We start from the raw sequence: 26,101 nt of genomic DNA, 5'->3' as shown, positions 1-26,101 counted from the left end.
TTTTTAATGGATTACAACGTTTTTTCCTTTTTATAAAAAAAGATAAAATAAAAACACAAATAAAATTGTACATAAATGCAAATGTCCAACACTGAAAAGGCAGGGCAATCACACCACTGAGACGAAACCTGACCAGAAAAAAAAAAATATATGAAGTCTACTTTTTTTTCCCCCCCTCTTGTCTGGATGCTAGATTTCAGCCCGATGCATCCCATCCTGCATGGTCTCAGCAGGTAAATGGAATTCAACTTGGCAATGAGGTCATTGCAGGACGATGACAGGGAAAGTCATCTCTTTTTGACCAGCTGTAGCAGAAACGTGTTTGCTTTCTGTGTATGCTCTCGTGTGCTGTCCCTCTTTCTGTTTTTTCTCTCTTTTTTTTTTTTTTTTTTTCTTTTTTTTCTCTGTACAATTCCTTGTGTTCCAAGGCTGAGTCCCAAGACTTGTGAAACTGTTTTGGAGTCATCTCCTGGTGAAGGTGATCATGCTGTAGTGATGGCATTAAGGTCCTTCATAAGTCCTTCCAGGTGGGCCATCTCTTTGGTCAGCTCATCCGGTTCATAATTCTGTGGGAGATGTAAAAAGTTATTGACAAGGTGACTTGCTTTCTTTAAAGAGACAGAATACAAAATAAGAAGAAATGGTCAGTGATTCTGGTGTAGATTGTGACCCTGACACATGAATAAGCAGAAGCAGATTTATCAACACTTACGGGAATTAATAACTTGAAACAACTCTCTATTTTAAGTGCAGTCTTTTTGCAATAGTGACTCATAGTTTCACTGATTTTGAAGACACTGATCATCTTATCTTTTTTCCTTGTATCAATTCCTCATTCAAGACAACAGCTTCCTTTGAACCAAAGTAGCTATTTTAGAAAAATCTTCCCAGCTTAACTGGAAAAAAAGGTCAAAGACATCACTTCTATAAAACTGCTTTGAGAATCATTATGCTTGCTAAAAATGACACTCTGTTTTTAGCCTCAATTGTTTAGCTTCATCTATATTGCATTGATAACAGGCTGATGATACCTGTTCATTATGTAGATAGATACCATGAACTAGTTAATCTCCAAACCTTTTCTAAGCTGACCAAGTTTTTTTCAGTACTGTGTAGTTTTCAACCCCCTTATGTTCTTGGAGCATTTCTCCAAACCCTCTTTGCTCTCTCAACGTGGTTTTCACAGAAGGTGAGCCAGGCTGCATGTGGTATTCCAATACCAGCTCTGCTAATGCCGAATTGGAAGGAAAAGAACTCCTCTGTGATAGTTCCTGCTCTAGATATCTAAGGTTCATTATTAGACCTGGCTCGGAATCAAATATTAAAGCTACAGCTCAGCTGACACTGTACCATAAAACTAGAGTCCTTTCCAGAGCAGAGCCCTCAACCCTGACTCTGATCTCCCTTCCTTTGCTTCTAGATACAATCATTTTCTTTAATTTAAATAGAAAATAATACAGCAGGCACTTCCCAGTTTACCAAGCAATCTAGATTGTACCAGAAAAGTCATCTCTGTCCTGCGTCTAAGGCATTATCTGATGACTACTGACAGTGATAAATAGCAGTGAGCTAAAAGTACTCAGACTCATTCCTACAGGCTTTCATAAAAAAAAAAGAATCAATTCAAATCACTATCTAATCCTAATTTTTAAAACTCATCATTTAACTAGTATTTAATGTGCTGAAATAACTTTATATTGTACTAATTTATTAATGAAGAAATTTACTAATGGCTTATGGCTACAATTGGTATAATGGTTACAATTAAAAATAAATTAATTGTAATTAAATATTACAAATTTGTTGTTGATTAAATTAATGAGTATATTTTTGGTACCAACCAAAAAACTCAAAATAAAGTAGGAGTGACAAACAGACAGAAGGGCAAAAGTACACCAAATCAAGCACGCATACAGTTTCTAGACCAGCACATACAGAAATGAGAGAGTGACAAAAATAAAGGACAGTAAGGAAACAAGAAAAGAAAGAATACTTCAAAATAAGCATTTCCTGTAGCAGTAATACAATAGCTAATACAATAACTTCTTGGCTTGCAATTTGAAAGGAAAACAGCTCTTCCAGTGCCTGACACCCAAAACATCCTCACTTCTTAAAAGCTATTTCCAAAGCAGCCCAACAGTTATATTTTTCCCCAGAAAGACAGAACGCTTCCATACAAGTACCTAAAAACATATTTGGGATGATGGCTTTAACGTTTTGGCATTAATATTAGATTTCCCATCTGCAATGATAGTTTGGATGCTCTGCAGCAGCACAGGAAGCTGCAGCTGCAAGACTTTAATAGGATCCAGGCACAGTAGTAGGCTTGCAAAACAGACAGGAATAAATGACATCTCACAGCAAGCGTGAACATGACATCTTAAGCTGTACAGAGGAGCGAACGGCACTGTTGGAGGCGTTCAGCTCTGGGAACAAAGGTGCTCTTTACATCAAGATAAGGAGGCAAAAACCAGCTGTGTGGAACATTTCTACAGCTCCGGTATGGCAGCCTGCACATGGGAGCCCAAGTCACAAACCAGAGCTCCATTAGGTGCTACGGACTGTAAAGAATGAAAAGCCTCGTGCTATAGGGGGTATCTGTCTGTACTCTCCTCTTGTAACTGTGACAGGCTAGCAGAAACCAGAAGTGTTGAGCAGGAGTCAAGAAAGAAAATCTCCAGAGAACATTACTCTGTGTTCAGCTAATAGCCTCAGCTCAGCCAAAATGTTGCCAAAGGTTTTTTAGTTTGTGACCTGAGTGGGGCCTTGTGGGCTGGAATAGATGGAAGCAGATGCTGGTGTTGTGTAATTAGGAATGAAGCTACGCTCTTAAGTCATTTTCAGATTTAGGAAGCACTGCTAGTACTTGCAATTTAGGTGCTTATTCTCTGGATGTGCTGCCTGGTGTAGAAAGTAATTTCATAGAATTGTGGAATGGTTTTGGGTTGGGAGGGACATTAAAGATCATTTAATTCCAACCCCCCTACCATGGGCAAGGACATCTTCAACCAGATCAGGTTGCTCAGAGCTCCATCCAACCTGACCATGAATGTTTCCACAGATGGGGCTTCTACCACCTCTCTGGGCAACTTGTGCCAGGGTTTCACCACTCTTGTAAAAAATTTCTTCCTTACATCTAGTCTGAATCTTTTAGTTTTAAACCATTACAGGCTCTGCTAAAAAGTCCATCCCCATTTTTCTTACAGACCCCTTCAGGTACTGGAAGGCTGCAATAAAGTCTCCCTGGAGCCTTCTCTTCTCCAGACTGAAAAACCCCAATTGACACTAAATTATTTTAATATGGGTTAGCAGGCAATGGCACTTGGTGGAAATCAGGAGCCTCACTAACCTCCGCCTTTGAGAGTCTCAGTGCAGATGTTACTAAAAGTCACAAGAGAGATTCAGCACAGTTCAATAAGCACTGCCAAAGAAAGCCACTGGCAGCGTATGAGTACCTACGCTTTCCGAGTCCTCGAGCATCCTGGTGGTCTCCTGCACATCAGGGGCACTGGGAACCACTACTGGCATAGGAGGTCGAGTTCTTCCTAAAGTCCCAATTGATGCAGTCTTCACCGAGTGAACTGGATGGTTAGGAGCTTAAAATAAAGAGTGATATTGTTATGCCTTAGTTAATTAGTTCTTTTGCCTATTCAGAAAACTTTTGAAAGTAGAATAAAAAGGACTGTATTTGAGAAAAACGAATGCTTCAAATTATGGAGTGCTAAATTTGAATTCTATTTATCTATGCACATAACATAAAAGGGCCTTGAAAATTATACCAACAAAATTCAGTCCAGCCTCTGACACCCAATTCTACCTCTCCCTCTAGGAGTTCCTCTCATTTTCTTCATAAAATCTCCTCCTTTCTCTTTTTGGCAAGTGTGTCTTGCCAGTTTTCCCCCGCTCACCTTGCTGAGTCAGTAATGGTGTGCTTGGCAATGCAGGGTCATACGTGGAACCAGCTGGAGGAACCGCTGGCACCGCAAAACTCTTCAGCGGGTGGGAAGGACGGACATGCGCTGTAGGGAGGTTCTGAGCTGAATCTTCCTCTTGTGCATTAGCCAGGTAAGACCCTGCGGTGCTTTCAGGATCCTGGTGGTCAGCACAGGTCTGAGAGGAGGAAGCTGGCATGGTGTCCGTGCTAGGTGTGTTTCGAACAGATTCTACAACAGAAGAGGAAAAAAAAAAGTGGCGGCTTATTTTCTTTAACAAAAATGTTATCTGTGGTCTGATGGAAACAAAACAGTAGTGTCTGCAAGCGCCTTTTCCAAGATCACTGTTATAAGCTAAGTGACTCCACAGATTAACTATCTGTGTAGCAAATAACACCAATTCTGTGTAACTGTCTGTCTTGTTTGAAGGTGAACAGCAACAGCTGTCTAATAACAAAATATGCCTGAGAACTGAACGACTCCACAGGCATAATACCAAATCAATAGTTTTGCACTGACAGTTACATATAACAACCTCAGATAAAAAGCATGGAGCACAAATCTTCTTCATTGTACCCTTGAATATTTCACAGTACTGGCGTTCACAGATACACATTACATATATATCACTGTAGTGCATACAGAAGAGCCAAATTTTTTTTTTTTTTGAGAGAGACTTGAAATCCCTTTACTTGCTGAAAGCTAAAATAAAATCACAGGCTTCATTTGTTTGTATGCAGCAGGCTCCACCCCGATCTAAGAGAACAATGAGATGGTATCTTGATTTTAGGGTATCATGATCCTACTCAGACCACATGCAGGAAAAGACCTGGATTGGGAGAGCTGTCACTTCAGCATGGTAAAGGGAATGAGGGAAACACCTCTGCCTCTAACGTATCGTCTGCCTGTGTCACGTGCAGCCTCACAAATTGCTTTCATAAGGAAACAGGAAGCAATGCTGTTGGCTGCAGCACCTTAATTAAAATGTAAACCTTAAACTGGAGAAGCTCGTAATTCACTTAATCTCAAGATGTTACCTACGTGCAGTTTAGCAATACTGTCACTTCAGAATTTTTCAGACATTACAAAAATTACTGCAAATGACTGTGCTACAAGCCTGAAAATGCTGCACAGAAATCACCTCCATTTTCTGTGTGCTTCAGGAACATTAACTGATGTTGGCTCCAGTAGCAAAGTCTGGACTTTTTGTCCTCTCTTGGTTTTAAACACAACCAATTAGGAAAAAAGTTATCCTATTAAGTAGCTCAAATTAGATTTAATCTGATATTTCAGACTCCAGGGCTGAAGGCTTTAGAATAAGGAACCTTCCTATTTGAAGTTGTATTTTAAACATTAAACCTCTTTTCCAAGGACATCATCACATATCTCAAGGATCAATAGCTCATCTACAGAAGAAACAGTTTACAGAAAACTCAGCCTATTAAGGATTTTGTCTGTACTTAAGTAAGTCCATCACTCTGCCTCTCACGGAGCACAACAACGGAGACTGACCAAGTTACTTTTCAGGTTTTGATTTCCCCATGTTTCACTCATTGTTCCATTACAAGCAAAATCTACCTGACCATTTATTTATATCTCACCTGTGGAATTGGCCCTGTCTGAATGGGACATGGATGTGCCAATCGGCCACGGGTTGACCTGGTGATGGAGATAGCTGCGAGTTGGAGAAGCGAGGCTGCCGGAGTGGAAATGATGGTGAGGGTTATCGAGTGAATGGATGGGATGAGCACTAATCACAGCTGTGAATGAATACAAGACAGAAAAATGCTTAACATACAGGCCAGCATGCACATGGACTGAAATGCACCATTCCCCTCCCTTCGCCCACAGAGCCACTGAACGGGGGAGCCAACCGCTCAGCAGATTTACAATGACACCAAGATGACAGGTTTCAGTACCAATTTTCCAGCTCTGCTCCAGCACTTGAGCTGCCTCCATGCCAAGACACAAAACCTCCCCAAAAGACAGAGCATTTTCCTGTGCAGAAAGTGCATCTCGCTTGGCTGTATCTTTCAAGCGCTTTCTGTTACACTTGAGAAAAATGAAGTTCAGCTCCCTTCAGAACTTCCATGTATTTCACACTGTGCTGTAAATGCTAGACCTCATACAGGAGACGTATGAGCTCAGATTCCAAATTAATTTCTGGCTGTCACTGAATTTCTTAACATTGTAACCAAATGTGGCATCTTTGGTTAATTAAACAATACAAGACAAATGATAAGGGTAGGACAAGACACTAAAGGCTCCATTCATTGCCTCTGTGCAGACTTAGTAAAGCTCTGCTCTGGTACACTCAAACCAAAAGCCTCTTTTTCTTTTTTCCCCTATTTTTTTTTTATCTTGCTCTTTTCTTTTTCTAGTTTGCAAGACATGAATTTCATACTTAATGTAAATCACCCTTTGCCCTCACTGTTTTGCAGTAACAGCAAAACAAACTCTTGCTATTCCCTAGGCTGGAAGGAAAAGCGTGCACAGAATTTAGTTCTTATGAGAGATGTAAATACTGAACTGCTTAAAATCATCCAAAAGAAGCAGAGTCTCAATACAGAAAACAGGAGGGAAACGCTACCATTAGAATCACAAAAAAAAAGGTTGTGGTTGGTTATTTTCTTTTGAACTTTTTCTGGAAATTCTCCAGATGTGCTGCCTTTGAAAGTTACTTTCTAGGAATGACAAGATGGGCAAATCCATCATTATAATGGTGAGTTCAGTTAAGACTTATTGCATTGATGCATGTGGTTTGAACTCAACAAATCTGAACCCTCTGACTTCCTCATTTCCTGGAAAACAGCCTGTCAGCAGGATAGGATCTGTGAATTGACCAGTGGAGGCAATAAACTTAGAGATTTTCTTAAGAGAGTAATCAACAATTTCTCCCATTGAGTTAAGGCAACAGAAAGCCAACGTCATTGTCAATGTCAGATATTCTCACTAACAGCTTCAAACAAGATTAAAATCCCACTTTGTCTTGCAGGGAACTGGTGAATGGAGGAATAACCCACAAAAGCCTGGAGACTGGAAATCCAGCAGACACCAGTCATCAGAGACACCAGGAATTCTCTCACATGTCAGCAAGGTAGGAGGCATACAGATTTCAAGGTGTAACATTTACCAGGCATAAACATTTTAATTACTTCTATTTGTAGAAACCACTGGCCTACAGTTGTGTTTCAGCAAGGATTTCAATCCCTATTAAATATAATGTTTGTTAGTACAAAAGACTGCAACCCAAATAAAAAACCACACACATACACTACACCTTTCAAGACATTTTCTAACAGCTTGGACATGGGAAGAACACAAAATCATAGAAAGCGCTGAAGCACTAACCAAAGCAGAACACGGTGAGCAAGTGGGGAGAACCTGATCCAGTGAAAAGGTCCCCAGAAAGGTCACCCTGCCACCAAGCTTAAACTGCTGGGTTGTACTAATAATTTGCTGGATAATCAGACCTAAATCAGGTACAGCTTTACAGATCAAAAAGCAGTATGTTGTACCACCAGCTCTTAACCAAGATCATGATGCACTCTTTAATTTTGAGGGAAAGTTCAGCTGAAGAACTGGACAAAGAGAAATGTGGTGTGCTAAAAAAGAAATAGCCCTTTGCTTCCTAATACCCTTCCAGGATTTTTGTTTTCCAGTTGTCAAAGAAGGAACTAACCAGGCATACACCATTACTGTAAATTATACTAAAATTGAACACACTGAATTATCCCGATTTAGTATTTAAGAGGTAAATAATTAGATGTGAATGCTACAGTGAGGTCAAAAAGAAAAGCCATAGGAAGGTATCTGCAGGTACAGACTTAAACCTGCTAAATAAATGGTCCTGCCTTCTGTGTTGCTTGCTGAGAAAGGGCCTCACTGGTGTCAGTTTTCTGTGTAGCTTCTGCAAGAAGGTATCTACATTAATGTTTCCACTTACTATAAAACAGAAATATAGAGTTGGAAGCCCTCAGAATTTTTGCAAACAGGATAAAAAGTCAACCAAAGTCACAAAACCAATCTCAAGCCCTAAGGCACCAAAAGACCTTACATATCCTTTAGTGGCATTTAGTGCGTGTGCTAACCTGTCACACCAAGCCTGCTGCGTCTGCGGCTGGTTCGTTCTTTCTGGGCAAGGTAACATCTAATAAAGAGGAGGAAAAACAGACAGGCTTTTCAAGTGAACACAGCAGGACTGGTATCAAAAAGGGACATCACAGCTGGGTTTAATGCTGCAAGGGAGAATCATATCCACAACTCTATCTGCCAGCTTTATCACATCAGCTTGAATACCATCAAAAGGTAGGACTGGAATATACCACCTCCCTAAAATACGTATCACCTCTGGATCACTTGTCTCGACTGTGTGGGACTCATCATGTAAGTTGCCGAGTATCTTTCCCAGTGAATAACATAGTATGAGGGGTACTTGCTACACTGTTTCTGTGGAGCACTCTGCACACTCCTCTATGACTTTATCTTATGCTATGTGTACCCAACGCTGCATCACACTTAAGAGAAAAAACACACAGAAATACACACAGGAGACTTATTGCAGTCTGAATTTGTTACGGGGTCACACAAATCTGAACTCATCATGTTCTAGCACCTGGTGTGGGACAGGAAATCATCTGAATCCAATAGCTGCAATGTTAGACACCTGTATCTGGCAGCAAACATTTAAGAAACTGACTGGAGTAAAGATGGTTAGTGTAAAACTGTAACCTCCGCTCCTCCCTCATACATGTAAAACTGGGAGAAAACAAGAAGCATCAGACTATTTATTTTAAAGCCAAGAAAAAAATATACTACTCTTATGAAAAGGTTGTAAAACAGGCAAACAGTAAAAAATTCACAAACTGAGCTAATTGTGTCATCGGGACACTTGAAAAAGCATGTAAAGGCCAAGGAAACCAAGCACTCACTTCAGGTAAATAAAGCAAAAAGTTAGGAAGTTGAAACATAACAGACTGTCCTGAAATCATTGTATAAAACACAAGACATGGTGGTATCAATTACCTGGCTACAGGGTTGAACATGAAGTCAAAAGCTCTGGGAAGTCTAAAGCTCAGACCAGATAAGCACCGTGTAACTTTGCCTCACAGTTCCGTCACTGCCTGTTAGCTTTTGGGCTTTTTACTTGAGTCCTCGAGTCAGGGTTTCAGTCTAGTTGTTTAAGGTTTAGCCATGTCCCTTTCCATCTCCGAGTCATCATTTGAAAACTAGATTGATTAATTCTTAAAATATTTAATAATAATAAAAAATATATTTCTACTGGCTCAACAAAGTTTCAATTCAGCACTTTTTCTCAAATCGTCATTGACTGATGGGGAAATGCACAGGTAAGAAATAACAAACCGGACATCCTCCTCATTTGAAAGTCTGCTCTTCCAGACTCAGCAAAACCTCAGCCTCTATCAGTGGTCTCTCTATCCAATAAATTAACTGGACGTATTGCAGGCTTTTGGTATCCTTTCCAAAAGATGAGCAGTATTACCCCGTTGGAGTAATTTCTGCTCAGTAAATCAGGGGACTATCTCACAAGTGAGGATGTCTTGCCCAGAGATGTGTTGTGATCGACTGCACCAGCTCTCCAATTCCCTCATACTGGTTGAGTAGCTGTTTTGTTTTGGACGCTGCTCCTGAGCCACTATAGCATTTTAAAATAAAACCTTACTGATTTTGGTTTGCTGTAGGAGAGTGGACTGTAAATTGTGGTTGGTCAGAACTTCTTCAATAGCTGTCCATGCAGGGGGGACATCAGTTATGTTTAATGTTTTGGTGTAAGTAAGATCACGGCAGATATGAGTAAACATGGTAATTTAGAAAAGAGTAAGCATGACTCCTGTAAATGTAAATCCTGCTTCACTAACCTCGGAGTTTCAGGACAGTGCCAGTTAATATGTCAATAAAGGGAAGCAGTGAATATAATACAGCTAAATTTTCAAAAAGGCTTTGACAAGGGTCTACTCCAAAGTTAAAAAACTTAAGTTGCTGTTGAAGGAAAAGCTCTTTTATGGACTTAAAGCTGGTTACAGATAGGGAGAAGCAAAGGCAAGAGCATGATGATCAGTTTTCAAGACAGAGGAGAGTCAGCAGGAGATTCCTCAGGTATCTGGGGACTGGTTTTGATCACTTATTTTCTCTGTGACCCAGACATAGAAGCAATCAGAGAAATCTTCAAGTTTGGAAATTATATAAAGGTCTTTGGGGTAGTCAAATGCTATTTTTAAGGCACGGAACTCCAGAAGGACCTCACGGGACCGAGCAAGCAGGCAAAAAGATGTCAGGTAACATTGAGCGTAACTAAATAAACTATTACAGTAGTAATAAATTGAGGGAAAAATAATCCAAACAGTGCTTGTGTGATGCCACACTCAGAACTGGCAGTTCAACTCAGGAAAGAGTTTCTGGAGATACGGTTGACAGATCTCTGATATCATTAGCTCAATATGCAAAGGCGGCCAAAAAAGCCAACAGGAAGTAGTAGCTCATTGAGCAAGGAAGGTATGGAGAAGGCAGAGGACACTGCTTCCTGCTCTCTAAGACCCTGGTGGTACTGTGTGCAACTCTGGGCTCTCTGCATCTCAAGAAGCACATAGTAAAGTCAGAGAAGGTTCTGAGAATGGCACCTAAAGCAATAAGGGGGACAGAGCAGCTGCCTCACACGGGGAGGCTACAAAGGCTATGACTGGTCTGGGGAGGAGAAAACTAACTGGAGAAGAACCTGACAGAGATTTACCAACTCTCTGCAATTCCTAGGTAATAGCTGGACACTGGCAGAGTACATGGGGAAGGGACTATAAAAAGCAAGCAGGCTCACAGGCTCTCCCTAAAAAGCACCTGCAGTTGCCACTGCTGGAGACTGGGACAGACCGTTGGACACATTCCCAGCCCTTCCCATGTTTAGCAGCATGCCTCCTGCTCACTCAAATACAGCTATTCCGCTTTTCCTTTTTCTAACTCTGCCTTCACGACAAGGGATTCAGGATGCTTGCTTTCAACTGTTTTCACTGCGGATAGGAGAGAATTACTTAGGACGAGTGAGTAGGAAGGCCTTCTGTGAGTGTGTGTGCCAGTGCATATAGCATTGACATGGCATGTTTGGGTGCTCCCCATTTCAAGCCAGCAGGTAGGTGGGTTGTTGACTTACGCTGAGGTGGTTGAGAATCAAAAGGCATCATCATCTTGGGCCTCATCCCCCTTCTTCCTGCCAGTGTAGACATGCTATCCTCTGACTCATGCCCTGAAGGAAAAATACTGAAGGTTATTTACCATTGCAGCAAGACTTTTGTGATACCACACCAGATGATTTCAATCCTCCTCTCTTTATTTCTGGACTCTCCTGTTTGTAAGCAGTTCTGTTTCTCATAGATGATAAGAACAGCTCTTTCATCCTTCACTACAAGGTGGAAAAGAGGACAGTCAGGAAAGATTATGGGGCACTGGAGAAACTGTCCAGGCTATAATGCAAACACAAACTTCTGGCAGGAGAGAGTCACACATATGGGTAGAACATGCTGGATTAACAAGTTAATCACTCACCAAGTGAAAACTCACCCACACCTCAAGAGCTGAGCAATAGCTGGTTAAAGCACCAAAACCTGATTGTGTTTGACCACTGAAAAAATGTCACATGCATCTCTCAACAGTTTAATATGAAACATTTGTTAGATGATCTTCTGATTACTAATCAGTATTTATCAAGGGAAACTCATGATTTAACTCTTGGCCACTCAATTTTCACACTAAAACATGGGATCTGTCCTTTTCAGAGAGTCTTATAAACTAAGCACAAAACCAATTCACTACTTGGAAAATAAGAACAAAAAAAGAAGTAAGGGCAACTGTCAATAAATTATATGTCAATAAATTGATTTCACCAGATACAGTAAAACGTATTTAATTTTAAACATCATGGTCAAAGTGCTCATTGATAGCTCACCTCTGTAGGAATTCCGCCTTTGATGGATATTGCTGTCCATGGAATTATCAACTGGGGTGATATCTTGGGAATTGCGGGGGATTGGGGTATCTGTCATGATTGGATTGGGGTCTGGAGATTTATCGATGGGTTTTAGCTCCAGCCTTTCATGATGGATCCAGAGGTCAGGAGGCTTGACATCTTTGGAGTTTCCTTTGTACTTATGGGACCCATTCACTGATTTGCAGGCAGCTCGTTTCCTTGGGAAGGAAAACAAATGGAATGTTCTTAGATGTAGGCTTCACTGGTGGAAGAAGGCAAATTTTCACTGAGATTTCCTTCAGATCTTGTATCCAGCTGAGCAAAAGCAACCCACTGGGCAGGAAGCTTTGAATTTTACATATAAGCACATCTGACATGTCAAAGCACATGCTGCAACTCTGATGCCATGAAATTTGTCTCAAATGCTACCACATGCTGTAGAACTGTGCTCTCCAGTCTAACCTTTCATTAACAAAAATTAAATTTCCAGTACTTATGGTTATGAAGAGAATATTCTAAACATGAAGTGCATGTACATCATGCTGTGCCCATACTTCAGGGCTTGCAAACAACCTCAAACAGTAGCTGTAGAAGGAGTGTGCAAATAGCCAATTATCCCAATAAGATCGTTAACTCTAAAGACTAATGACAAGAACGTTAATTTTCCCACTGCTCAGGTTAGACACACCTAACTCTAATCACTGCCAAACTGATTGCCAGGCAGACATTTGACATGACAGAATTTTGGAAAAGTAAAATTTTTTTAAAAGTAAGAAATGGTTAAGATACAACTAAATGAATTTTTTAAAGTATTAATTAACAGAGCCTCCCAGGCAGGTGATACATAGCCAGACGTGGTGCCAGCACCCTGCTTTGAGCACTGTAGCTCAACAATTGAAACAGAGTAGAAGGTTATTCACTGATTCTGTATTGCTGCGTGTAGGAGAAGTGGCATTCAGAAAGCGGGAAAGCAAAGGCAAGATTTCACGGGCTTATTTCTGCTCTTTGAAAATAAAATATCTCTTGGGCACAGACCCATGAATTTTGCCCTCTCCCAAGCACATCCCCTAGCTGTAGACCATCACTCATACCTCCTTGCTCTCCTCTCCTGAAGAACTTGCATTTTTGCAGGATGGTTCAGCTTCAGTAAAGCTTCTTCTAAGCCTAGCTTTTAACCACTTTCTTAAAACTGTTTTGCTTAAGAGTCTTTTCAAACTTAAAGCTTTCAGCTCTGTGCTCTGTTCAGTTCTTTGAAAAAACATGCAGAAAGAACTTTCAGGAGTCATCAACAGAAGCATTGCTGCTGTAGTCTTAATTCAGATGCTCTAAATGAGGGAAGAATTCAGATGTACACCTATATTTAGGATTTTGGAGCACTTTCTAAAAACTGGATATTATCATGCCCAGCTTGTAAACCTACTCCATACACTGAAGTACATGCTAAGAACAAAAGTGAGAATCTGCCTGAGCTGTTGAGCTCACACAGCTCTGCCCAAATTAATTCTGCCTCCGACCCTGGTGCAAAATGAGAGACCTTAGCTCTCAGATGACCGGGCAAACTTCCAGCAAGATATTCACCAAAAAATGCTGTGAGTACCGCAAACACACAAAGATGGTTTAAAAAAGATAATCCCAGATAATTTTAAACAATCATTCCTCCTCAGAGAGGGGCAAGTGCAGGTATACATGAAAGCACTGCCCCAGTTTGCCTGTAAACTCTTGATGGTTTGTAAACTCTGAAGCACTGATTAGGAAAAGCAGATCATCATCATCACAGGCATGATAACTTAGCTGTATTGATGCACGTTATCTCTGAACACAAGAATTCAAACTAATTACTAATCTGTTGTCAGAACAGAATTTCTACAGCCCACAAGACTTCACAGTAATGAACTCTAAAGCATCATAAAGAAAAGATTAAATAATAGAATTAAGGTAGAACAGGGCAAAGTGTCACCGGGACATCTTACTTTTTTTGGTGAGAAGTTGTACGACGAGTGCAGAAGACGGCAACTATCACCACTATCACGATGGTGATGACTCCAACGGATACTATGATAACAAGGAGCATGTTGCTGTCCAAGGGAGAAGTAGGACTTCCATGGGGACTGTTACTGCCTGGAAGAGTTTGAGTTGGGAGAAAGGGGTTATTTATTTTACAGAAAAGATCCCCATCAAAAGCAATTAGTGCCCATCAAAGACGTCTAGAATTGTACAGATGAGTAAAATGAGAAAGATGGTTTGTCTGCTAGGATTTCAAGTGAAGCACTTCCTTTTTTTTTATCATTTGCTAATTGTGTTTCTGTACAATTGTTAAATCTATAAGATGCTTTATAGATCCATTTCCAACCAGCAGTCTATAAAAATTTATGTTCACTCAACTCAAATAGTTATCATAAAAAAATTCAATAGTGGAGAGTTAAACCTGGGACCTTGTTAAAACTACAGCACTACAGGCATCCCCTTGGACCCAATAACCACATGAATTGGTGTCAGTATCCTACGCTGGTCACCTTCCTCTGAAAGAAAAACATTTCATGTAACATTAATGAGTGTTACCTTAGGGTAAGGCTTCTGCAATGCACAGTGCTAATCAGGAGAAGGAGTTAAAATTATTTTTTTCCTTCCTAATATGTTTTTAGGGAATTAATTTTACACTTGTGCACTACAGCAGCCATTTAAAACTAAACTGGGAACAAGATGTGCTTATCCAGACTGAAATGTAAATGTGATGATATTTTTTCCATATAGTCCCCACAGCAGGCAAGAACACTATGACAGAAGTATGATACAATTTCTTGAGTGGGAACAACTATCATCATAAAAAGTTCCTGGAACAGATGTAATTGGTATTTTCAGTAGGATATAGCAACACGCAGGGAAACACCAGAAGACATTGCATTTGAAGTGAAAAGCTTTAGCACAACACTTACCACCGAGCGGTGGTTTGTAATCTGGTCCGATGTCCACTGGGCGGCTTCCTTTCCCTGCAGATCCTGAGGCTGAAAAGGTCGCATATGTGGTAATTTTATATACATACATGCACACACACATATAAACACACACTTTTGCATTTCTAATGTAGCTCTTTCAGAACTTCTCTGAACCACTGTCAGCATTTTTTTCCTCCTTTTCTCTCCCCTACAACATGATTTGGCTTTGAACAGCAACTGTGTTTCGCCAAGAAAAGAACTGCTTCTTCAAAATTGTTATTCAATAATTAGTTTCTGGCATTAGTATTTTCATAGAATCATAGAATGGTTATGGTTGGAAGGGTTGCTTACTTATTTTCGTAAGTAAGCTTAGGAGCCTCTCCTAGTATTCATTTTTAAAAATATAATAAAAATTATTTGCAGTAATACACAGGTAGATGTTGAGGCAAATGGCTTTGCCACACTTGTACAAACAATCATCTTGAAACAGTAATTATACAGGTTTCTTTTCCCAGTACTTAATTACAGTACGTGTGGAAGACTGGAAATAGGTGGAGGATCAAAAGCGCCGTCAATGTAATATTAAGTCCCTGCCTATCTATAAAAACTTGCTTTTAACTTCTCCCTATACCTCTTCTTCCCCTGTTTGTTCCACCTTTGCCACAAGTGACAATGAAATATCACAATTTTTTTTTTTGGGGGGGGACATGGGAAAACAAATTAATTGGTTTCAAACTGTTATGTTTATAGGAACATATCGGTACATCAATTATTACAAACTGAGGCAAATCACAAAGCCCCTCTAGAACCTCAGGTACTGCTAGTGGGCTCCTAGGTGCTGAGGTCCCAACTGAAATGCCCTCCTCTTTTTACTCCAACAAGTGCTTCCCCTCATAATTCAGGTCTAATTTAGATCACTTGCTGCTGCAGCAAGACGTGTGAAGTCACAAGTTCACCTCTAATGTTAAGACCTCCCCTGAGTTAGCAGAACGCTTCCTGCAGATAAAACCCTGGTTCTTTTCCTTCTTGTGTTTTCATTAAAATGCAGTAATGCAAAATTACCATGAATGATAAAAATATTGGAGTAGGGGAAACATACAGCAAGATGCAAAGAACAACATTCCTCTTGTTATAGGAATTTTTTAAGAGTCTGCACACATTTACGCTGTTATGCACAAAACCCCACAAGTCCATAAATACGGTATTTTCACAAGCAAAGGAAGAGTTTTCTCAGTTAAAAATCCTCTCTGATCAAGAAATAATAACTGGTAAAAGATGTGTAACTAATGGGAATTGTGAACCTAAAGTCAAAGCTTGTAAATTAGTCACTGTGAAATAAAGACCTTTGGTAAGAATAGTAAAAGGTACCAGCAAGAATACCGATAAGCCCCAAGAAGGATAATAAGAAGGAATGTTACATGTGTACAGCGAGGAGCTAGATGTACTCTAAAATAATGGAAAAGTCGTATTGCAAGACAGATCCATAATGAAAAAGACATATTGCACCTGCCACCCTAGAGAGGACACTGCATTCAGTGAAAACCTGTTCTCTTTTCAAAGTACTGGACTAATAATTTTGCAGCAATAATTAAATAATTTGACAGAATTTTAAACAGCTTGTATTTAATATATTTATATCCATATGACCAGATAACTAATAGACACCCTATGCACTTTTAGTGCAGCAGCTAGAGCCTTAACATAGGCAAGATCACGGAAAAGGTGACAGACAGGAGATGGCAGCATACTTTATGCCCATCTTTCTGTTTTACTGAAAACAAGTATTTTCAAACAAACTAAATGCCAGGCTATAAATTTGGTTGGTAACAGTAACTACGCAGATGTACTATATTTAAACGTCCATAAACCATTTTACTGAATACTGTACAATGCTTTGTTAAAAATAGCATCATAAAAAAAGCAATGTGGCACAAATTAACAAGATTAGCAACTAATTAACTGATAAGAATAAGAATTATAACTGCAGAATCATTATTCACGAGGGATATTTCTAATGAGTTCTGCAAAGACCTCTGCTTGGCCAAGTGTAATTCAATATCCTTAATAACACCATGAAAGAAAATTAAAATAATAGCTACTGAAGTTAACAGATGACATAAAATAATAGAGTAGATAAGAAGATACACAAAGTCACCTGCACAGACCACGTGGGTGTAACACACCGACCAAGTCCATGTGGTTTATCATGGGGTCTGCACTCCCTGGAACAATGTATATACTCACACAGCCAACTGAACATTTTATATACCCGCTATATGTGCGTGTATATGTGACAAAGTCTATAAATCATATTTAGATGATAAAAATGCTGGAAGACATCTTTGGGAGTAACTACCTGCACATGATCCTCATGGAGCGTGGCAGCTCATGGAGCCTTATACTGGCACCAACTGCGCAGCGTCAGTGTCTGCACATTTCCCAAAAAAGCAAAGAGAACGACAAGAGACAAAGTCCAGTTTTCAAAATACGATGAAATTTAGGAACTTAAAATCTTCTTGGTATCTAATTCCTGAAAGCAGGGAAGAACAGTTTAACCTTTAAATTCTGGGGAGCTCATCTCTTATGCGGTGCAACCTGAGAGATGACCTGAGTCTTCATTGGGGTGTAAGGACTGCAACTTGTCGCGTCTTGGAAGCAGCCCGTCACCACCACATCAGGGACCAGAAGCCTTTTGCTTCTGCGTAACAGGCTCTGAGCAAGCGCATGCACATGCTGCACTTTCTGCATAGACACCAGCCTTTCTTCCAGGCTCTTACAAAGTTTATTGTTGAGGTTTTCCATTTCCTTCTCTATTAAGGAACAGTTTAAGGTAACTTTTACTTGCAATTTTTATATATTTTTAGCTTGTCCCTCTCCATGTTACCCATTAAGTATCTGCAGCTAGACAACATATTTTATCTTTTTGTTACTTTAGGACAGTTTTACTAGGATTAGATACCTTAAACTTTGCTTTTGTACTCCTTGAAGCTTGACAGCAACAGGCACTGACTTCTCTCCCAGTACAAGTTCTGTGCTATAGAAGGGTGTTGAAGAACTACACGGTGTGTTTAATACAGGAGAAAAACATTGAAGTAGGGGAGAGAAAAAAAAAAAGAATCGCTAAGGCTGGAGAGTCAATCCCATTGTAGTTTTATTCCTTCCAGTCCTGAATAATTTGTCTGCTCTCTCCTGAAGGACACAGTTCTGTGATGTAGTGATCTTGGCACAGAGCAGGCTTTTCTACTCTTCAGCTCCTTTTCTCCTTTTCTATGTTCGCCCTGATTTATAATCTCTAACTGTTCTTACATGAATTCAGAAACAAAACTCTCTTGGTTTTTATGTAGAATTTTAGATTTATAAATTATATAATGTGATAAATACTAAACAAACTGTTACTGGAAGAATATGTAACTTTAGGATGATAAAGATGGGTGAGAAGATGTAGTTATCTGCTGAAATGAGGTGAGAATAGCATAGAAGAGAAAATAGCAACTTTTAAAGAAAACCTTTTAATCTTCCCCTAGTCCCTTCCACTTGCAACTGAGCACTAATGACAACACAGTGAATGTCTGCTTCCCCACAGACAAGCCTGAATCTCTCCTGGCATCTCTGTTATCCAAGTCGGGATATGAATTTACTCCATAACTGTCTAGTATCAGGATTATTTGGTATACAGAAGGTAAAAAGCGTATTTAATAAATTACTTGTAAGTAACAAGCTGAAAAGCAAGTTAAAAAACCCAAGCTCATTCTCAACCCCTTTAGGATCTATTTAATTGTATGTCTAAGCTGCTTGCCAATGTCCTTTTAAACTCATCCCTTTAGACTAATTCTTCCTCTTTTTATTGGGCTTGTAGGTTATTTGGAAGAAAGCAAAAATAGCCCTGGGACATTCCCCTTATAATTCAATGTAGTAAACTCCAAGCTGCCATTTTTCAAGCAAGCATTTTAAAAACCTTAAGGCTTTTAGTAGTTAATGCTGTGCTCTTCAGGAGAGTCTGGAATCTAAATGAGCTGACAAGCAGAATCTCTCTTGCAAAAAAGCTTTCTAGAGCAGACACACTTTCCTTTATTAGGAAAATAATTATAGATGTAAAGCTCACAAAACAGCCCCTGCACTAATCAGATAACTGTTTGATCTTCCACCTCTGTGTACTGAGATCTTGCTTCAATGGGCAGAAGCTGCTGGAAGATCACTTAATCCAAATTCATTCTGACAGAATGATTCAGCTCTGGCACAACCCGCTCGTCCCTTCATGTGACATCTGACTACAGAGATCACTTGATATTCCTAACACCCAAACCACAAATAGAACTTCCAGTTCTTCCACTATTAAAAGCACAACAGGAACTTGCTCATTTACAGTTAGAGCAGCAGATATTTGTTTCATTTTGGAAATGCAACAGCACATGGACAGGAAAAACAAAATGTGTGAAGGATGGAATAAAAGAGAAAGCGGCTCTTCATTTACCTTGATCATTAGGCATTTTATCTGAGGATTCAGCTAGTGGGACAAGCACAAGGGAAGGAAAAAACAAGAAAAAGATCACAAGGCTTGAAGGAGTGAGAGAGAGAATTTCAAGTTTCACATAGCGTAAGCAGACTAGCTAGAGCTCTCGTTTCTAACCACAAACACTCATAAAGCACCGTGAGAAAATCTCGTAACTGTCTATTTTACACCCCTCCTTAGAGTACTTTTTTTTTTTTTCCAAGCTGTCATGTGTTCGTACTATTTCACTAGTTACCCACCACCAAGCAGTTGTCGATTTAAGAGCCTGTTGGGTCACACCATTTCCCATTATCTCATCCACGTCGCGAATAGTTCTGCGCTGGCTCCTGGCTCCGGAGCCTCCTGCTTTGCACTACTGCATCATGAACTGCTGTGACACACAAGACCTGAGATCTTAAAGCAACTAAAAACTAGCTTTCCAAAAAGCACAATTAGGACATGGACCTTAGGCGTTAATAACTAGATGACCTAAGTGCCCATATGTATGAACTACATGCGAAAGCAACCCAATAGAAGATTTCTTTCTAGTTAAACTCCATCGTCTTCCTGTCTTTTCCAGTTTAAATTATTTTTAATGGTATCTACTGGTATCTTAGGGTAGCGTTCAGAAAATGAGGAGGAAGATATTTAGATAGACATGATCCTTTACCTTTTGGCGTTCTGAACTGAACTGCCTCAGACATGGGCCCCATGCCCTTCGAGTTGCGGGCCTGAATTTTGAAATAATACGGCGTATCGAGGGTCAGTTCTTGTATCTGATGGGTCAGTCGGTTTCCCACAACGGGTTCAATAACCCAGTCATGGATTTCAGCATTCACATCCGTACTGTAGTAAATGATGTATCCTATTCAAAGGAAAAACCAGAACCACTTCTTTATTTATACATAAAGTAACAGGACAGTCGTAAGACCTAACAGCAAAGGTCATATTGACTTTTAATGGTATTTGCACAGCTAAATGATTCTGGGTTTTCTGAAAGCATATTCTTTCTTTTTCAAAGATGCATTTAAATATTAGACAGCTTTCCCATCTTAAATTTTAAACTGTTCAGAAGTATATGTTGAGAGAAAAAAAATCCATTTACAATATCAAAATTATTTTTGACTGTTGTTCATTGAATATGGAGAAATTCCTAATTTCCATCCCTTTACCTGTTCATAGACCAAATATGTAAAATAACATAAAGCTGTTACTATCAAAACATCTTCAAAGTATTAATATTTAGAGCTAAAGAACGTGTGTTTCATAGTTTATAATTATTTTATTATTTTTCAGTTTATTAACAAAGATGACAATAATCTGAAGAGAACTGAAGTCATCTTGTGTGCCACAGAAAAAAGGTATGGGAAGTGTTTATGATCTGTTATTAAATATACTGCACATACAAACCAATATGAAGTAAAAGCTTTATAACATTTGTTATATAAGAAACACAGAGCCCCAGCAGAAAATAAATACTTGCACAGAACAGGGGCTGAGTCATCAGATGCTTCAGGCCCAACGTGCTGCATCGCCTGTCCCACAGACCACCAGTCTGGGGGTTGTAGTAAGGAAGGGGAGACATTCTCCAGAGTGACTTCCACTTCTTCCAAGCAACTGAAAATAATTGCTGATACCCCAAACTGACATAATTCACAGTTACCATGGAGGGTGACACTTGAAACACCATTTGTGCTTAACTTCTGCCTTTGGTGGCATTGTTAACTACTGGCAGGTAGATTTAATAATTTGCTACTTGTACAGGTCACAAAGCAACATCTCTGGAACTTGTTTAACGAGGGGCAACATATATATGTGTGTGTATATATATATGTGTGTATATATATATATATACACATAAAATAAAAAATACATAGTGACATCTAAGAGCACTCTCTCTATATATAGTATAGAGGCACAGGACTCCTGAGTTAACTTATTTAAAAATATATATAGTGAGAGCTAAAAGCACTCTATATAGTACAGAAGTACAAGACTCCTGAGTTAACTCCTGACTGTCCTATTTCACATCCATCCTAGCCACATCAAGAGGAGATTAGAGCTGGAGACAAGTATTCCACAGGCATGCAATCCAGTGGGTGGCATTACCTCATCACTTAGTTCTTAAGGCATTACTTACCGCCCAGAATGAAGGGAGCTGAGTTAATGAGCAGTAATTTCTCTGGCTGTCCCCACCAGAGGGCACTCAGCCCACACATCCCTGAAAATCCCTGGCACATGGAATCTCCTGTATGGTGAGCTCAGACTTACCACAGAATGATTTATTTTATTTTATTTTTTTAGCTGTTAACTGACACTTATGCAAAAACTAATAAATACTATACGTTTTTAATTCAACACATATGAATAAATGGAAGGTTCTCCTTCACAGTATAAACATTTTTATCCGGAAAATTGATCATTTTGCTCATTGTCTTGCCTCTCTCATGTATATTTGATGTAAGATGATAGGTTTATCTTTTTAAGAGCATATCTAACCTGGGGATATTTATGCTTTACATTTCCCACCTGTCTGAATGACCTTCCCTGACTGCTAGGAACCAAGTCCTTTAACCTGCAGTTGAGAAAAAGGCTCGTTTCTCCACTCAAACTATCACTCCCATATAGAGGAAACATCTTGTTGATAATAATGCAGAATGGGCTTCCTAGCTAATATAAAAATATATATACACATCATATAAACAGATATACGGGTGTCGTGTGTTGCACAACCCCTCTGGCCCTCTTGTTTTAGTGCTGACATCAGAAAGAAACAGCATACTTGTTAGAACCATGCCGTCTTACCTGCAGCCTTAGTGCCTCTTTGCCTTTTAGGGGTCTGTGTTATAGCTTACTTAAAACTTTATTGTCATTACTAAAGGTTGAGAGTCTCCAGTATTCTGTCTTTTCAGAGGGATCTCATTAGTTTTAGCCTCCTGTCTAGCACCTGGGCGACAGCACTGCCTGAGCAGATGCCAGCCGGTGACAGGTTTCAAAGGTTTGATTCTCCACCACAGTTAATTCTGAGAACAAAAGCAAAATCATACACTGCAAACTAGATGCCAATAAAAATCTGCTTTAGGCTTAAAGCCTGGGGTAAAAAAAAAAAAAAGGAAAATCGAAGTGAATTATATCAAAAAGTCTTTAGAAATGTGAATCCAAACTGAAATTACAGAAAGGAAACAGTAACTACTGTTTTCTGTAAAATAATTTATCCTACATGAAAGTGATGTAGCTACAGGGCAAATGGCAGTTTACTCCTGATGATTATGTCAGAGGACGAATAAACTGACTGCAAGTCTGTTCTGTGCCACAAAAATGACACAAAGATGACAAAGAGTGCTGGGATAGAGTCTTCTCAATAAAATACTGATGGTCCAGATGCACTACAGATGTATTTCTGGAGGCATGCTATTAGAACAGCACAAACTGATGAAGGCAAAGGTTACTGAGATATTTAAACTATATTTCTGGTTAGTCTCCAATTTCACACTGCAATTAGTTTCTATCTTAATATATTTTTACTGGGTACAAAAGTAAATAATTAATCTGAGCTACTAAAAGATTGACAAAGAAGATATAGACCTCTTGGCTAGCTCCAGGCTAAATGAAGTATGTTAACAGCAGAATATAATCTGCATAACTATGTTAACCAGGCATCGTGTATCTGCCTTTATTGCTCACGCAAACTGCACCTGTGATTTTGCCGTTGGCTTCGGATGGAGGCTGCCAGTTAACAATTATTGTCCGAGGTTTTCCCTCTTTGCTCACCACAGTCACGTCTTTGGGAGGAGAAGTCGGAACTGCAAACAAACAAAAACCAGGCTATCAGAAACAGGTTGCCCAATTTCACTGGCTATAAGTGAGTCACCTTGGCACCTTCGCTTTTTATTTGTTTTACCATTGAAAAAAAAGAATAATAAAACCACTGAGTGTTCAAATCTTCAAATAAATCTACCATCGCGGTCTAGTGGTTTTACTGATTTACTCCATTCAAGTAGCAAATGCCATCTGCTGCGCAGCATCTCCTTTCCATAAGGAATTACCTGTTTCTAAAGCATTTCTGTCAACAGATGCTGTGATTCCTGACTGAATGGGGCCATGTATCTCCAAAAGCACAGCATCTTTGTACAACTCTAATGGCTGGGGTCAATGACTTCTCACCTCAATTTCTTTGGTCATCATAAAAATTACATGACTTCTGAAAGAAATACATTTTATATACACAGGCGTATGAAATGTCACAGACTCATTAAGGTTGGAAAAGACCTCTAAGATCATCTGGTCCAACCGTCAACCCATCCCCACCATGCCCACTAAACCACGTCCGAGTGCTACATCTACATTAGTTTCTTGAATACCTTCAGGGACGGTGACTCCACCACTTCCCTGGGCACCCTGTTAAATATCTCCATATTATCAGGTCTGTAGTGGGACCAAGACTTAGTAATGCCAATTTGCCACTTAAATCTAAATCAGCAAAGATCATAGAATCACAGAATCTTTTGGTTGGAAAAGACCTCTGAGATCGAGTCCAAATGTACCTGTCCACTACTAAAAAGTATCTTTGAGCACCCCGTCTAGCTGTCTTTTAAACACCTCCAGGGGGTGACTCAACCACCTAATCATAATCCAAAATTGCTGATTTATTTCACTGAATAATTATTTGTAATTTGCAAGGAAAAACCCACCACAGTAGGATTTCAAATCCAGAAATATTTGCTGAATGCAATTGCCCAACTTTTTTCCTTGGCTTGCCAGAGAGTAAGATTGAGAGAAAAGAGAGAGGACTTCCTTCTCCCATCGGCCTCCTCCTGCCTAAAATTCAGGAAATGGCACAAGCTGCTCCAGCAAAAGACTGAAATTGGAGACTTTTCTTGCTCTGAACTCAAATATCCAGCTGGGGCTGAGATTAATAGCTTTCAAATGCACAGAGCCAACGTCTCCAAAGGTGCATTAACCAGCCACAGTTTGCAATGCCACATGAGGAAAAACCTGAGACTTCTCATTAGGTAACTTTTAACAAAGTAAATCCACCTTGAATATTTAATACTGTAATAGGAACATTTAGTGCTTACACCATGCTTTCTGCATTTAAAGCGCTTGATGTATATTACCTATTAGAAACTGAAATTGGATATTACATATTAAAAATTGTATATTAGATATTAGAAATTAAATCCCTCCATCCTCTGAGATGGCTACCTCTTATCCCTATGCAGGGTAATAGTTGGATACCAGGGAGAGCAAAAGCTCAAAAGTTACAACTGTTATCCTAAATACTTAAAAACATGCTCAACAGAAATGTAGATGTGCAGTAAGCTTCAAAACCCCACAGTAAGCTTCAGAGAAAAAAAAAAATAATCGGGCCTAGCCCTCCAGAGATTATTAATTCACAGACCAACACTGAAGCCAGCACTCCATATTTTTCTCGGGCATCAGCTGAGGAGCAAGTCCTATACAACGCTGCTACTCATGAGTATTCAAAAATAATGAGTCACACACTCAGGAATTTGGCGAGTAATATAAATCACAAGATCTGTTATGAGAAAATATATTTAGTCTTTTTTTTTTTTTTAAATTTGCTTTTTAGTTCCCAAGCATTTAGGTCATATTTGCAAATATTCTTCACAACCACCCCACCTAGAAATGTAATTTCTTTTTAAATGAAACAAGACGTCCTGTATCTTGCCCTCACTCCTGTACTTTTTGACTTTTAAATTCTCTTTTAAGAACTTTATTTGTGCAGCATTAACTGTTCCTGCTCCTACTGTAGAGTTATGGATGAGAATTCTATGTGCATCAGCAAAAATACTAAATAAAGTGTTTTCACATTGGATGGGCATAGTAATTGCAACAGGAAAGGAGCCTCAGTCTTGTGCTGTCAGAACAGCAGCTGGTTCCACATCGTGGAAATCCCACCAAAAACTAACAACAATGTTTTCAAAAGCATCTGAAGCTCACTAAGGCTTCATGGGACTTCAGAGTAAGTTAGGAGCTTTCTGATTTTATCTTGGTTTTGCTTTTTCTTATTCCTTGTTTTAGAATATTTGCATGATCTCACCAATTCTTTGCATACTTGATTTTTTTGCTGTGTTTTAATTTAGCACGAGAACTACAGGATAATTCGGATAGGTTCTTTTTTTGTCCTTACAGTTCACATAAAGAGAAACCTAAGCATAATATGCAGTAAATTCAGTTGTACAAAGATCACTTAACACTGCAGGATAAAAAGAGCTCGTGAGGGACAGGTCGGGAGAGAGCGAGGTTCTGCACCTCGCAGTTACTCAGTGGGCACCAGCCCCTCTTTTCTGTTCTGCACTTTTGTCATTTCTACAGCACTGAGGACTGCAACGGCAATTCCTGTTGAGAACAAGGACTTAGGGCTGATTTGGATGTCTTAATTTCTTTTTTTTTTATTCATTTGCTTCATGCACTCTTCCTCACTCTGTAATAATTAACATAATTATAGCAAATTTTAATTATAATTTGCTAAAGTATTTTCTTTGTATTTGCTATTAAAGTGCTATTTCTGAGATGTTTCAAGCGTACACTTCTTTATTCTCTCCTGTCTGTGAACTGTGGTACATTATTCATGACTTCTCTGTAATTTGATGTAAATTCCTTTGCATGAAATCATCCCTTTGAAATCTGAAGTATGTTGTTGTTTTTCTAATCAGGATTTCTGACTAAACTAGAAAGAAAAGAAGCCCCTAGCATGTATTCATCAGCATAATAATTTTAAATACATGCTTTTCCTTCCTCCAGAATTCTG

At 39.4% G+C, this 26,101-nt stretch overlaps 1 protein-coding gene across 1 annotated transcript in view; it reads right to left on the bottom strand.

The window, feature by feature from the left end:
- Positions 1–395: 395 nt before the first annotated feature.
- NEO1 (neogenin 1) overlaps positions 396–26,101 on the bottom strand; it is a 127,990-nt gene continuing 102,284 nt past the window's right edge. The window contains exons 18-28 of the mRNA XM_010167961.1: positions 23,022–23,129; positions 19,997–20,191; positions 19,309–19,341; positions 14,838–14,906; positions 13,875–14,022; positions 11,884–12,122; positions 11,092–11,184; positions 5,534–5,692; positions 3,909–4,163; positions 3,460–3,596; positions 396–566 (exon numbers count right to left, since the gene is read on the bottom strand). Of these exons, the coding sequence (XP_010166263.1) occupies positions 483–566; positions 3,460–3,596; positions 3,909–4,163; positions 5,534–5,692; positions 11,092–11,184; positions 11,884–12,122; positions 13,875–14,022; positions 14,838–14,906; positions 19,309–19,341; positions 19,997–20,191; positions 23,022–23,129 (1,520 nt within the window). The 3' untranslated portion in view covers positions 396–482. The remainder of the gene's footprint in view (positions 567–3,459; positions 3,597–3,908; positions 4,164–5,533; positions 5,693–11,091; positions 11,185–11,883; positions 12,123–13,874; positions 14,023–14,837; positions 14,907–19,308; positions 19,342–19,996; positions 20,192–23,021; positions 23,130–26,101) is intronic.

The sequence above is a fragment of the Antrostomus carolinensis genome, unplaced genomic scaffold (genome assembly GCF_000700745.2).
Source record: "Antrostomus carolinensis isolate BGI_N321 unplaced genomic scaffold, ASM70074v2 scaffold645, whole genome shotgun sequence".
NCBI lineage: Eukaryota > Metazoa > Chordata > Aves > Caprimulgiformes > Caprimulgidae > Antrostomus > Antrostomus carolinensis.
Note: the sequence above shows the minus strand (reverse complement) of the source record. Positions and strands in the feature narration are given on the sequence as shown.